This window comes from Salmo salar, chromosome ssa03 (genome assembly GCF_905237065.1).
Source record: "Salmo salar chromosome ssa03, Ssal_v3.1, whole genome shotgun sequence".
NCBI lineage: Eukaryota > Metazoa > Chordata > Actinopteri > Salmoniformes > Salmonidae > Salmo > Salmo salar.
The window spans coordinates 72,984,377-72,999,189 of NC_059444.1; the positions used below are offsets into that span (position 1 = coordinate 72,984,377).

Sequence of the window (14,813 nt, forward strand, 5' to 3'; positions counted from 1 at the left end):
GAGTTCTCCTTCAGGCTGGGGAGTCTGAGTCATCTTGGCATAAATACATTACAGTAGCCTGGCTGTCAACAGTAGACTTTGATATAAAAGCAGAAAACAATCTGTGTAGTAGCATACTGTTCCGGCATCCCCTGCTGTCTCACCTTGCTGGTGTCAGGACTGTCCGGGTCAAACACCACCTGCTTGGCGGCCAGCTCCCGTCCCGTGTCCACATCGTAACACAGGTAAACCCTCCCAAACGCCCCCTGACCCAGCAGCTTGCCCCGCCTCCACGTCATTGGAGCACTGGGGGCTGTGGAGGGAGGGGCATACACCATACATATCATCCTCTCCATATAGAAAACATGACACCATACTCTCAAAACACACTGCATTCATCATACAAACTAACTCCCTTATTTAAAATGTGTAGGATACAAAAATAGATGTATTAGTAGGAAATCTCTAATAACTATAAAATATATGTAAAATATGTGTAATATATGTAAATATAAGATGAAGAGGCAGGGTCGGGACTCACACTTGTGGGCGACGGGGCGCTCCTGTGGGCGGAGCCTGCCCTGCTTGTCCACTAGCTGCCAGCTGCCCAGACTCTCCTCGCTGCCGTTGAGGGAGCGCCGTGAGGGTACCAGGGTGAACAGGTTACCCTGGGGGCGACGGATCCGTGGGAACGTCCTCCGACCTGGGGGGATGAGAGGAGAGTTGAGGGTGAATGAGAGAAGAACCAAGAGACCAAGAGAAGGAGGAGATGGTTCAAGAGAGAGGTCAGGGAAAAAGTCAAATACAAAGTAATATGGCACAAAGTGGTTTGGTGAGAGGAACAGTGAACAGTGCCCCTACCTTCACTATGGTCCTTGTGATGCAGGGAGACATGGTACCTGCGAGGGGTATGTCCCTCCCTTCCCCACCACCTTATCATACACATGGTTCTCCCGGTCTGAGAGGGAGGAAGGAGTAAAGAGAGCGAGAGTGAGGGTGAAGGTTAGACTACAACAGGATTCAGACTCAGCTCAGTCATACAGCATTCACATGAGGCTCTGCTGCTAAGAGCTGCCTTGTTGCTCTGTGCTGTTGCTTGGGCCTACATTGTTGCTTTGTTGCTAGGAGCTGCATTGTGCTTTAGGCCTGTTGCTAAGGGGCTTGACAGCGGCTCTGTTGCCAGCACTGTAAAGGGGTTACCATGAATTTGACAGTAGCTTACAGGCAGCTCGGATGCAAGTAAAATTCTGTATTTCATATTACCGTACACCTGATGTAATATGAATACGGTATCAAAGCAAGTACCGTGTAATGACACAAAGAAAAAGATCATAAATTGACTGTATTATACTGTACAAAACTAAATGCTACCGTAATCGGAATGGATTAATGAATGCATGGATGACAGTATTTTACTGTAATTCCATGGGATTGGTGCAAGCCAGTTGGCTGCTAAGTGTTTACACATTACATCATATTAATTCATATTTGGTGCTTTATATCACTTGCACTTCTAGAGGCTTCCAAACTGTCAGCGACTACAGGTCAAAACAGACCAAAAGGACATGGCAAAATGCTCAACCATTTGCTGCCACTCCAATCTGCCCTTATACATTTTTTATTGATGGGCCACTTTAACCACATAAGAGTAAAATTGGTACAGCATTCTCACTCACGGGTGCAACAAATATAGCCTCTTACAAGGCACGCCTCAAAATACAGTAATAAGCCAGAGACAACAATACCGTGCACCCACTAGTGGTCATAAGGTTTTTGGTGCTCTAAAGATACAGTACAGTACTGTATTCGTGGGGTGGAATTACAGTACCATTCGAAATACAGCAATTTCCCCATAATTTACAGTATGCTACAGTAAAACTTCCAATGTTTTTTACTGTTGATAATAGCTCAAATGACTGTATAAATGACAGTTTTCCGTTACAGTGAGGATCTATATCTTATGTAGTGATATCAGGATTCCTCCTGGGCACCCACCTGAGACGTTGTCCTGCTGCCGGTTATCAGGGTAGCTCTTGGCTCGGTGCATGCGTGACTTCCTCAGGGAGGGGCTGGGAGGAAGGACAAATAGAGAGAGTGAGAGGTGCTGATCCCTTCCTCAAAATACATACACTGTCTTTATAACCAAAGTCCAGTATTGTGTACGTGTGAGGTAGAATCAGGGGTAAAAGTAGATTTAATTTCTTACTGGTACCGGACACCCAAGTGCCCACACACCTTCTTTTTATAGGTGTAATTATATAATTACATTTAGAATCCTTATTAATTTTAAATATGATCTCTGTGGGCTTAGTAAAGATTTGTCATATCACTTTTAACATGTTAAACCTGTTTTGTTTTTTATCCCCATTTGGTAGTTACAGTCTTGTCCCATCGCTTGTCCAGCTGGCGACCGAAGTCAGCTTGCAGGCGCCCAAAGTCAGCTTGAAGGCGTTCGGCCCGCCACAAGGAGTCACTAGAATGCGATGTATGTTTGGACCATTCTAGTTTGTTGTTGATGTGGACACCAAGGAACTTGAAGCTCTCAACCTGCTCCACTACAGCCCCGTAGATGAGAATGGGGGCATGCTCGGTCCTCCTTTTCCTGTAGTCCACAATCATCTAGTTAGTCTTGGTTACGTTGAGGGATAGGTTGTTATTCTGGCACCACCTGGCCAGGTCTCTGACCTCCTCCCTATAGGCTGTCTCGTCGTTGTCGGTGATCAGGCCTACCACTGTTGTGTCGTCAGCAAACTTAATGATGGTGTTGGAGTCGTGCGTGGCCATGCAGTCGTAGGGGAACAAGGAATACAGGAGGGGACTGAGCATGCACCCCTGCGGAGCTCCAGTGTTGAGGATCAGCATGGCAGATGTGTTGCTACCTACCCTCATCACCTGGGGGCGGCCCGTCAGGAAGTCCAGGATCCAGTTGCAGAGAGAAGTGTTTAGTCCCAGGATCCTTAGCTTAGTGATGAGCTTTGAGGATACTATGGTGTTGAACGCTGAGCTGTAGTTAATGAATAACATTCTCACATAAGTGTTCCTTTTGTCCAGGTGGGAAAGGCCAGTATGGAGTGCAATAGGGATTGCATCATCTGTGGATCTGTTTGGGAGGTATGCAAATTGGAGTGGGTCTAGGGTTTCTGGGATAATGGTGTTGATGTGAGCCATTACCAACCTTTCAAAGCACTTCATGGCTACGGACGTGAGTACTATGGGCCTGTAGTCATTTAGGCAGGTTGCCTTTGTGTTCTTGGGCACAGGGACTATGGTGGTCTGCTTGAAACATGTTGGTATTCCAGACTCAATCAGGGACATGTTGAAAATGTCAGTGAAGACACCTGCCAGTTGGTCAGCACATGCCCGGAGCACACGTCCTAGTAATCCGTCTGGCCCCGCAGCCTTGTGTATGTTGACCTGTTGAAAGGTCTAACTCACGTCGGCTATGGAGAGCGTGATCACACAGTCGTCTGGAACAGCTGATGCTCTCATGCATGCCTCAATGTTGCTTGCCTCAAAGCGAGCATAGAAGTGATTTAGCTCATCTGGTAGGTTCGTGTCACTGGGCAGCTCGCGGCTGTGCTTCCCTTTGTAGTCTGTAATAGTTTGCAAGCCCTGCCACATAAGACGAGCATCGGAGCCGGTGTAGTAGGATTCAATCTTAGCCCTGTATTGACGCTTTGCCTGTTTGATGGTTCGTCGCAGGGCATAGCAGGATTTCTTGTAAGCATCCGGGTTAGAGTCCCGCACCTTGAAAGCGGCAGCTCTACCCTTTAGCGCAGTGCGAATGTTGCCTGTAATCCATGGCTTCTGGTTGGGGTATTTACGTACAGTCACTGTGGTGACGACGTCCTCGATGCACTTATTGATAAAGCCAGTGACTAATGTGGTGTACTCTTCAATGCCATCAGAAGAATCCCGGAACATGTTCCAGTCTGTGATAGCAAACAATCCTGTAGTTTAGCATCTTCTTCATCTGACCACTTTTTTATAGACCGAGTCACTGGTGCTTCCTGCTTTAATTTTTGCTTGTTCATCATATATGCATAGTCACTTTAACCGTATCTACATGTACATACTACCTCAATCAGCCCGACTAACCTCGCTACTGTATATAGCCTGTTTTTTACTGTTGTTTTTATTTCTTTACCTACCTATTGTTCACCTAATACCTTTTTTGCACTATTGGTTAGAGCCTGTAAGTAAGCATTCCACTGTAAGGTCTACACCTGTTGTATTCAGCGCACGTGACAAATAAACTTTGATTTGATTTGATTTAGAGTTGTGGTCGGATTTACCAAATGGAGGGCGAGGGAGAGCTTTGTATGCGCCTCTGTGTGTGGAGTACAGGTGATCTAGAATTTTTTTCCCTCTGGTTGCACATTTAACATGTTGATAGAAATTTGGCAGAACTGATTTAAGTTTCCCTGCATTAAAGTGTCCGGCCACTAGGAGCGCCGCCTCTGGGTGAGTGGTTTCCTGTTTGCTTATTTCCTTATACAGCTGACTGAGTGCGGTCTTAGTGGTAGCATCTGTCTGTGGTGGTAAATAAACAGCCACGAAAAGTATAGCTGAAAACTCTCTAGGCAAGTAGTGTGGCCTGCAATTTATCACAATATACTCTACTTCAGGCGAGCAAAATCTAGACACTTCCTTAGATTTCTTGCACCAGCTGTTGTTTACAAATATGCACAGACCGCCTCCCCTCGTCTTACCGGAGTGTTCTGTTCTATCTTGCCGGTGCAGTGTATATCCCGCTAGCTGAATATCCATGTCATCATTCAGCCACGATTCCGTGAAACATAGGATATTACAGTTTTTGATGTCCCGTTGGTAGGATATTCGTGATCCTACCTCGTCTAATTTATTGTCCAATGATTGCACGTTGGCGAGTAGTATTGACGGTAATGGCAGCTTTAACGGCAGCTTTCCCAGTCGCCTTCTCCGGGTCCTGACCAGGCATCCGGCTCTTTGTCCTCTGCTGCCATTTGTTCCGTCGCCATTTTAGAACATAGGCTCATGTTTTACCAGTACGGAGTACCCCACTATTTATTTTGCCGGGATGCCATACCAGACAGTACTGGCTTACTTTCACCCCTGGGTAGAATGTGGGGTAGAGCCCTGCACTCACCTGTCTGAGCTACTGTCCAGCGACTGGCAGCTTCCTGAGACAGAGTTCTCTGCACTGCTCCAGGGGTCCAGCACCTAGGGAGAGGAGACACAGTATTAACCCAACGGTGTGTGTGTGTGTGTGTGTGTGTGTGTGTGTGTGTGTGTGTGTGTGTGTGTGTGTGTGTGTGTGTGTGTGTGTGTGTGTGTGTGTGTGTGTGTGTGTGTTCGTGCACTTGTTTGTGTACAGTGCAATGACTCACACACTGGTCGCTCTCTGGGATGAACTCTCCCTCACTGTTGATGCTGGTGTAGGAGCCCTGGCGGGCGATCCTCTGCTGCCGCTCAGGGACATAGCCAGGAGGGGGGGAGCTACGGCCTGTGTTCTGTGAGCCTGGGACAGGAGAGAGGAGGAGGATAAGAAATAGGACTGTGACTTGGCCATATTACACTGTTCTAAACCAATGGAAATCGATACATGAGATAATGGGATTCTGGTGTACCAAGATCAATGACAGGTAGCCTAGTGGTTAAAAGCGTTTGGGCCAGTAACCGAAAGGTCGTGGGTTTGAATCCCCGAGCAGACTAGGTGAAAAAATCTGTAAATGTGCCCTTGAGCAAGGCACTTAACCCTAATTGCTCAGGTACGTCGCTTTGGATAAGAGCATCTGCTAAATGAAAAAAATATATATTCAAAAAAATGTTAAACAATGGATTATGTGGGAGAAAAGAAGATACATCTCTAACACTGATAATAGATATGATCTCTCTCTCTCTCTCTCTCCAACCACAGAATGAAATGAGGGGGAAAATATCTAAATGATTAATAATGTGACTGTTAGAAATGTAACTCTGCCTCAGGCGACGGATCTGCAGAGAATTTAGGATTTGTACAGTTTCCCTCACGCAGCACTAATTTCAACCTTCTCCCAAAACAGCCAGTGTTTCTAAAACCAGGCCATTGGCCCGCCATGCTAATAGTGTCTCTAAATCTGATTGGCTTGTGGCCAGCAGGCCATTGTAGAGTAGCCAGTGATGGTTGACAGGAAGAGGAAGAGAACCTACTGCTAAGAGAGGAAGCCAGAGAAACAACAGCAGCTAGAGAGAGAGGGGGGGTGGAAATGAGAGAGAGTGGGGGGCAGGGGGGAGAGAGAGAGAGACAAAGAGAAAGCTAGCAAAATAAATGAGTTAAGAGAGCAAGACATGACAAACACCAAACCAGACAAAATACAACATTACTGTCTCTCCATATTGACAGATACCACTACCCTTCCCTTTCTATTGTAAAAAAAAGTTATAGCGAGAGAAATGGAGAAAGAGGATGTTGAAAGCAAAGGCAGTAGAATAGAGGAAACAGCTATGAGTTGAATCTGCTTGTTCATACTCACTGGTGGAGAGGTGGCGCCCCCTGGGCTCGGAGGGCTGGTACACCGTGCTGACATCACCTGTGGACTGGGAGGCTTTGATCCTCACCTGCTTACTCACCGTGTGGTGGGAGGAGGGAGAGGGGGATGGGGAGGCCTAGGGGTGGGGTGAGAGGGGTGTGTTCAGTATCCACATATAGACTGTACACACTACCCCATTACATCTGATTTTAATAACATCTTATTGCTTAATGTGTGTGTGTTTTTTCTGTATGTCTGTGTATTTATGTGTGTGTGTGTGTGTGTGTGAGTAGTAGTACATTGCACTGCTCCTGCGTCAGCAGCAAGATCTTGATGCTCTTAATCTTGGAGCTGCGGTCCAGCAGGTCAATGGCCTTGTCCAGGTCGTCCTGACCACGCAGAGGGATGGACAGCTGGACACACAGCACACAGAGATGACTCAACCAAAACACAGAGACACTAAGGGAGAATCTCCAATAAACATGCATCTTAGGAAACTGTCCGTAAAAGTTACCTACATCAAGTGGGTTGATGTTGATGTGAGGGCCAGTGTTTGTGTGTGTATGCATTGTGTTGGTGTTTGTCTGAGAGAGTGTTTGTAGGTGAGAAATGCAGAGAAAGAGATGTGGGGTTAGCTGTACCTCATTGTTCATATAGTGCAAGTCTAGCTGTTGGCCAAAGACAGTTTTGACCTTCTGCTGGATTTCTTCAAACTGCACAGGCCTCCCAAACATCAGTATCCTGCACAAATAAAAAAGATATAGACAAACAGTGGGTAAGATGGACAGACAAACAGACAAGGAAAAAAAGTGTTTAGGTCTGGAAACTATATCCTCTTTAGATCTGCAACACAAGCGTGCACACACACTTTTACAAACATATTCCGTTTCCAGTGTGTGCAGATTCCTCTAAACACACCTAACATAGCTGTGGTTTCTGCTGGCTGCCACAGCTAAACCGCAGTCCTTTCCCTTTCCATTCTCCGCTTCACATACCATTCTGACTTGAGATCTGGAGTGAGTTTGAGCTGAGCTGACCATGCTCTTCTCACAGACAAAGACGTGATAAAACAAGCACACACACACACACGCACGCACGCACGCACGCACGCACAGCACACACACACACACACACACACACACACACACACACACACACACACACACACAAAGACACATCCAAAAACAAGAAAACCCACTCACCTCCTCTCTCCACTGAACTCAAACTTTATTCTGACATCGTCCTGAGGGAGTAAAGAAGAAGCCCCATCAAGAGGGGTCATGAAGGGGTCATGAAGGGAAACAAGATGTCATGTAGAGATGATGATGACATGCCTGTCTGAGGAGAGTGTGTGTTGTTGACTGTGTGGGGTGGTAGATGGTTTACCTGTCTCTTAGCAGGGGCAGGGACAGGGTTGGGCAGAGTCCTGGGTTTCCCCGTGTCATAAGAGGGCCCAGGCTGGCGCCTCGTCATCTGGAGGGCCACTAGGTCCTTCATTATGGAGTGGAGAGCCTGACGCTCATCTGTAGGGGAGAACAGTTGGTGGAAACACACATTTACCATGAGATCAAATTTAAGTGTAATTGTGTGTGTGCGTGTGTGTGTGTGTGTGTGTGTGTGTGTGTGTGTGTGTGTGTGTGTGTGTGTGTGTGTGTGTGTGTGTGTGTGTGTGCACGCGTGCACATGTAGCCACATAATTCCCACTTCTAGTTGTGTACACAGAAAATGTGTGTTTTTATATAATCCCACATTGAGAGTGTTCAGCTAGCGACAGGGTAATGGAGCCAGTGAGAGGACAGACTGCAGTGTTTTTGATATTTCTATTCCCATGTTTGATCTCTGAGTGATCTCTGCATTGGCTGTGTTAGCTCACAAAGGGAAATATTCCCCGAGTGTAGTTTGGACAGACATCACACAGCAGTAGGGCAAGAGAGAGAACCAGAGCCCCATCTCCATAACACTGAAAATCAATCCTTCACCTGCCGGCCCGGCCAGCGTCTGGAAAATCAGCTCAGCTCAACTCACACAGGCCCGAGGCTGGGGAATAGTGTGTGTGTGTGTGTGTGTGTGTGTGTGTGTGTGTGTGTGTGTGTGTGTGTGTGTGTGTGTGTGTGTGTGTGTGTGTGTGTGTGTGTGTGTGTGTGTGTGTGTGTGTGTGTATGTGCGTGTGTGTGTGTGTGTGTGTGTGTGCGTGCGTGCGTTTATCTGAGTGTACATTTATGACGTGTAATATTGTGAGGGTTTCATGTGTGTTCCACCATCATCATAATCAACACAAGGAACTCACTCATTTTGGCGATGTGTGTGTGTGAGCGCTGTCTAAGCCAACCACCTTCAGAGATCTTCAGCTCTTCAGACTCCTCACTCTGCAGTGCCACCCATCAACATCCTGCAGGGAAAGCACCAATATGTTACCATGGGGAATATATTTCACAACCTAAGCTGCCGTTGTCATCATCATCGTATTCATCATCTTTATGCTCAACATATTTTGTAGCACTGGCAATAGATTATCTTTTAGTGTGAAGTGTACGACATCATCAGTCCTTAAAAAACATTCTGTTTATTTTTGATATAAACATACTAAATGGTGTGTAATGAATTTAAAGATAGGGTGCATGGAGAATGTATATAGGAACATGTCATTTCTGAAGTACCATCCATTTCTCAAGGAAAGCGTGGAACATAAACTAAAATTACTTTTCTGGGACGAGGCCAGGCTGATCAGGAAGCGGCAATTTAAAAAGCACTGGAGCTGTGTGTGTGTGTGTGTGTGTGTGTGTGTGTGTGTGTGTGTGTGTGTGTGTGTGTGTGTGTGTGTGTGTGTGTGTGTGTGTGTGTGTGTGTGTGTGTGTGTGACAGAGAGAAACTTTGCACATGAGAAAAAGTGAGAGTTGTAAAGGTCTGAAACTTGAGCTCCACTGGCACTGACAGATCTGGCACGAAGCACGTGAAAAAGTTTTACTGTGAATATTCTGACAGCTTTAAACTTCTCCGACTGCATGAGCCATAAAACACTCAATCAACTACATCATAAATGCACTGTTAATGTTAAGAGGGCAATATTCTCTTAAAAAGGATGACAGAGTTGTGCCAGGTATACATTTTTCCCTGATTTACCATAACCCGCGACAAGGTAAAGTATTAACATGTATAGTGTATCCAAGAAGACAACAGCATTAGAGACTCTCGTATGTCCTTTAGTGGAGTAGGTTGCCATATCTATGACAAAGAAACCTTGGAATTCAAAAACCACTGACACAACTATAAGACTATAATTCAGCAGAGGTTAGTGTGCTTGGAAAATGTGTGCTTTCTTTGGTAAGTGAGAGTATTTTAGTATTCTCTTTACCTAAAGTGGACCAGACATATATATGGGCCTTACACTACAGTAACAATCAGCACAATAGCATTGGTCTTATTACACTGTAACGAAAAAGATATTGAAAACTCACCAATATATTGCTCAGTAGGGGTGCACAATATCATTTAGCTATGCTAGTTATTACTATATAGTATCGTTACTTCCTTTTATTACACGTACTGGATTCATCATCAGAGAATACTGCCTATGTAAGGTAAATTGTTGCCCAAAACACTGCTGTTCCTTTTTTTTATAAGGTCAGCCCCTCAATCTTCTCTAGTCTCTCTGATCAATATCGTTCTATTATTGATCCAAATAGAGCCGGTCAGGAGAGGAACCCAATCCAGAAGGCACTAGTGTCAACACAGCAGTTATAACCAGTCACCTCCCAATGACCTGAGCATGCCTGGCCACTCTGCCCAGGGGGGTTAGTGCACTGTAACTCAACTCTAAGTTCATATATAAATTCTGAGAAATGCATTGGACCCTAAGGTGAGTGAAATATATTAACCAAATGAAATGTGTTGTTATTAGAATCTGAGAGGACGCTGAAATGAAAGCATTGAGCATTGAGCATTCTTGTAAAAGATACACTACCGCACATGTGCCAAATGTCAACCCTGCCCCTGCCTCATAAACAACAGGAAAGAGAGGAGGATGAAGATGGGAGGTGAGTGGCTGAGGAGGTAGAGTGGTATGATGAAGAGGGGTGTAAGTATAAACGGGCAACAGCAGCAGCACCTGAAGCGCTTCAGTGGCCCTTTGGAATTCTGGGTAATAATCACCCACTGGAATGCCAGGTATGTCCGTCTGGCCCCCTCGCCACACTCACATTCTCCTCACCCAAGAGACACACTAAATGTGTCTACCCTTTGTACCCCAAACCAAAGGCCTGCTACCATTGGTCCTCCCTCCTCCTATAAAAACATGGATTGAAATCCCAGGGTCGCAGATAGCTCCAGGACACACCAACCAAACATCTTATCTATCTCTGTTATACATTGACTGGCCTCTCAGATCTGTCGTTCTGCTCCCCCGCTATCCTGATTTTAATTACCTTCCCCAAGGAATGTGGAGAATTCAGCGAGGAGAGAGGCCGCACACTGCCAGCCCAGTCAGCTGTGCCCCCTTTATTTTACTTGCATCGCATTTCCAGGACTCACCGGATTTACATGGATTTTCCTCCCTCCACTTCTCTTTGCCTGCTTTTAGGTGTTTAGTCTAATGCTGTTTTTCCCAACCACGGCCCTTGCTCTGTCTCAGTGCCTTACATCCAAAAAACCCTGAGCAGTCCCTGGCCTCACGTCTCTCCTTGCTTAACATGCTCAAGTGCTCTGGGTTGGGGTGACCTGCTATGTTCACAGCTGCACTGCAAGGCTTGAGTAAAAACTTGCCATAAAAGTTTGTAGTGCGGCCTAGTGGTGCAACTCAGAGTACCGTCTGCCAAGTGTTTTGTATAACAAAACAAAAATAAAGATCCAAAACAGCCTCCCAGCAGAGTTAGCTGGAACCCCACTTATGGATTGACTACCACCTCCAGGAGTAATGGCAGAGGGGAAAGAGAGGAGGCAGAGGATCAAGGGAAAGTTCAGAATCATAATATTGCACAATGCTTTGTCATTTCTCCATAACTTTATGCATCCACTCAGTTCTGTAGGGAGGAAAATTCCCTTGCAAAATGTTAGTTGGACAAAGTTGCATGCATAGAACTATCCTGTACTGGTTCAGATGTAGGATCTTAATTTGATCACTCTTCTGTTGTTGAGAATTTTCCTGCACAGCAGGGAATGCAAACTTGCAGTGTATTTCAGTTTTAAAAAGTCTTCTAAAGTTTGTAATTTCCACTTTGAAAGGTCAGACTTGTTTTGCCCTAACAAAAAATGTATCAACCACTACAGAAAAGACCATTAAAGGAGCAATATGCAGAAATTGCTCAGCCATTTTCTGGTTTAAAATTCTAATAGTTAGCCTAATTTCAGTTTATGTGGCAAAACAAGCAATGCATAGTGTAGAGAATCATTGTACCATCTAAACCAGTGTGAAATATATTTTCAATAACCAGAAATATTGTATTTTCAGCTGTTTGAAGCTGGTGTACAAAACCAAAAGTAAAGGAAGCAAAAACAAAACAAGAGAATGGGAAGCATAGAAATAGTGCACATAGAACAGATCTACTGCTTCTTAGACTTGCTTTCAATGAGAATGACAGATATATAACTCAGATTTCTATGTGAATTTCGTTGGGCCACCCAAAAAGTTACATATTGCGGCTTTAATTATAATCCACATAATAATTCACTTTTTCTGTTGCTGCAGGGTAATTTTCCTGCTGTAGTAAACTGGCTCAAATTAAGATCCTACATCTGTATCATTCTAAACTCCATTTCTTGTGGGCCACAGTGTCTGCTGGTTTTCATCATTGCTTTTTAGGGAGTAATTCACTTTGACTTCGGGGGCCAGAACTGGGGACTGTCCAATTGATCAAGTAATGTCATGAAGGAAGGAGAGAAACCCTAGGCTATGAGAATTACAGGTGATGTACAACTAGGCCTTAAGAGGCTTAAGGACACTTAACTATTCATTAATTTGATTTAAAAAAAAAATGATATCACTTTGAGTGGAGCTTATTGAGTGGAGTCCTTTAGCCATATTCAGCATATAAGGGTGTGAGTGTTTCTATAGGTTGGATTCCTTTTGAAATTGTTCTGTGATGTGATGTGTTGAATATGCATGAGCTCTCACCTGTGCTGTTGCCCTGATGATTAACCTCTGTCTGGAAGATGAGAGCCGTTCCCTCTAGCGGGGGCCCTGGTTCAACTGCTAACTGGGTCGCTCAGGAGAAATGCTGCAGCGTCAGTTTGAACCGTTATCTCCAGAGCATCATCCTCAGCTTTGATGCCCAGTCGTTGTTGCTGATTCACTCACACAACCACACCGAGATACAGAAGGATGAGGGCGCCATGGTGGGGTTGCCCCCAGGTGCGGGGGCACTAGTGCGCGCGCTGGTCCACGATAGTTTGTTACGCACTAGCCAGTAAATATAAATTCTAATGAGCAGTAGGCCTAAAAAACACAATGTCGTCACATCGAGATCGTCACTGTACATGCGTATACATTTGGATTTCTCTAATGCCACATTAATTTAACAGAAATATAGTCCAAAATCCGATACATTAGACTGCGCTCAGAAAGTGACCAAAAAGAAAAGTGTCAACCTTCCGTCACCACAAAAACGTTCGACAACTTGCCCATATTTCCAAACTTTATCAAAAAAGAAAAACGTCCGATGGCATTTCATTGTGGAACAAGAAGTCCAACTTTCAGGCTAGAATACAAAAAAATAGGCCATCATAATTCTCTCTATTCAATAATCAATATTTCCAAGTGACATTTTGTCAGCATGGAAAGGGTGAACTAACACAAAAGATGTAACAATAACCGTGTTGCCTTTATGAAATCCATTTGCAACAGTGTAATAGTACACCAAAGGAAAAGGACGAAGCGATTTCCGTGATTTTGATGGCCCCTTTTCCTGCTAAATTTGCAGATTTTTCCTTTTTGTTCTATGCCCTTTTTCACTCCTAACTGTATTGTTCCATTTCTATACAGAATATTTATTATTAATCCATAAGCTGCAAACAGGCACCAGACGTTTTATAACAAAGAAATCAGGTGAAACAAATGTAATTCAACACACAACATGGTGGAGATGGGAGATGAAGATTCAACTACGAAAGCAGGCTATTATTTTCGGAATAATGTTGTACAATTATAGGAGACAGATGCAACACATAGTTGACCACACACAATTAATACATTTGCATCGATAACAAGTTATGATAGGATGGTTCTATCGAGAAAATATATTGTGCGCATAACTGAACTTTTACCATCTCCGCGGTGCCCGATATGCAGTTAGAACTCAACAAAAGTGGAAAAAACGGTGCTTTCTTTGTGCAATAGAAGTGATAAACATGCACCAACTGTTCAGAAGACTTGAGCGAAAGATATTCCATAAATTCAGGTCCTGATGCTCACCGACATAAAGTAAAATGTATTTTTAATGCCACCAATTTCCTGACAGAAAAAACAATCCGTCACCGGAACCCCTATAGAACGCTTCTTACAAAACGAGAAAAAGGTGTATATTCCCAATGCTTTGTAGGCGTATGATTCAATATTCTGAATGCAGTGGTTGGTCATGGGCAAAGGCGCATCATAATAACTCAGATTTGTGTTCCATTTGGATAAAACATACAGTAACTAAAACGACTCCGTGCTTTTCTCGGGGGCGCGCTGTTCCTCTGTCGATGTCTTGCTCCTGGTAGCGCGCACAATATTAATGGCGCGCTCAAAACCAGACTTGCTACCATCCACACATACATTGATGACGTAGGCTGCATGAAAAGTAAAGGCCTACAAATTTCACTTATGCGTTCTCCATGACATAAGGACTTTTTAGACAGAGCGCTGACAATAAATACCATGAGCAGATACCATTATGAAGACCAAATATCATCCTTAATTAAAATATGGCATTTGACTTCAACTTGACTGAACGCATGAACTTCAGTGACATTTGACACATTAAATTCAATATAGGGTCTAACAAATCTGCACCCAGGGCTGTAATATAGTTTGTGTGAGTGTAGATTATTCCATAGAAGTATAGGGTCAGCAAGACTTGATGAATGATGCCACAAAAGCCATACCTTATAGTGTTTAATCCATGGTTCAATAGCAAAAAACAACATGGCCTATAAAAAGTGAAAGAAACTACAGATGTTCTATTTTATTTTGATCAGTCTGTTCTCTCAGAGAATTTTCCTGGACAGTAGGAAATGCAAACTTGTATGTATTCAAGGTTTAAAAAGGCTTCTAAAGTTTGTAATTTCCACTTTAAAATGTCAGACTTGATTTGCACTAACAAAACATTTACAGATGTAGAATCTTAATTTGAGCCTGTTTGCTACAGCAGG

At 44.3% G+C, this 14,813-nt stretch overlaps 1 protein-coding gene across 1 annotated transcript in view; it reads right to left on the minus strand.

The window, feature by feature from the left end:
* The window catches only part of LOC106595351 (mitogen-activated protein kinase kinase kinase 3), a 21,923-nt gene extending 7,760 nt beyond the window's left edge, over window positions 1-14,163 (minus strand). Inside the window, 14 exon segments of the mRNA XM_045715372.1 lie at window positions 144-292; window positions 521-682; window positions 841-886; window positions 888-937; window positions 1,975-2,048; window positions 5,108-5,181; window positions 5,349-5,479; window positions 6,474-6,606; window positions 6,770-6,883; window positions 7,112-7,211; window positions 7,673-7,713; window positions 7,857-7,993; window positions 8,758-8,859; window positions 12,577-14,163. Coding sequence (XP_045571328.1) covers window positions 144-292; window positions 521-682; window positions 841-886; window positions 888-937; window positions 1,975-2,048; window positions 5,108-5,181; window positions 5,349-5,479; window positions 6,474-6,606; window positions 6,770-6,883; window positions 7,112-7,211; window positions 7,673-7,713; window positions 7,857-7,993; window positions 8,758-8,761 — 1,215 coding nt within the window. The 5' untranslated portion in view covers window positions 8,762-8,859; window positions 12,577-14,163.
* Window positions 14,164-14,813: the final 650 nt, after the last annotated feature.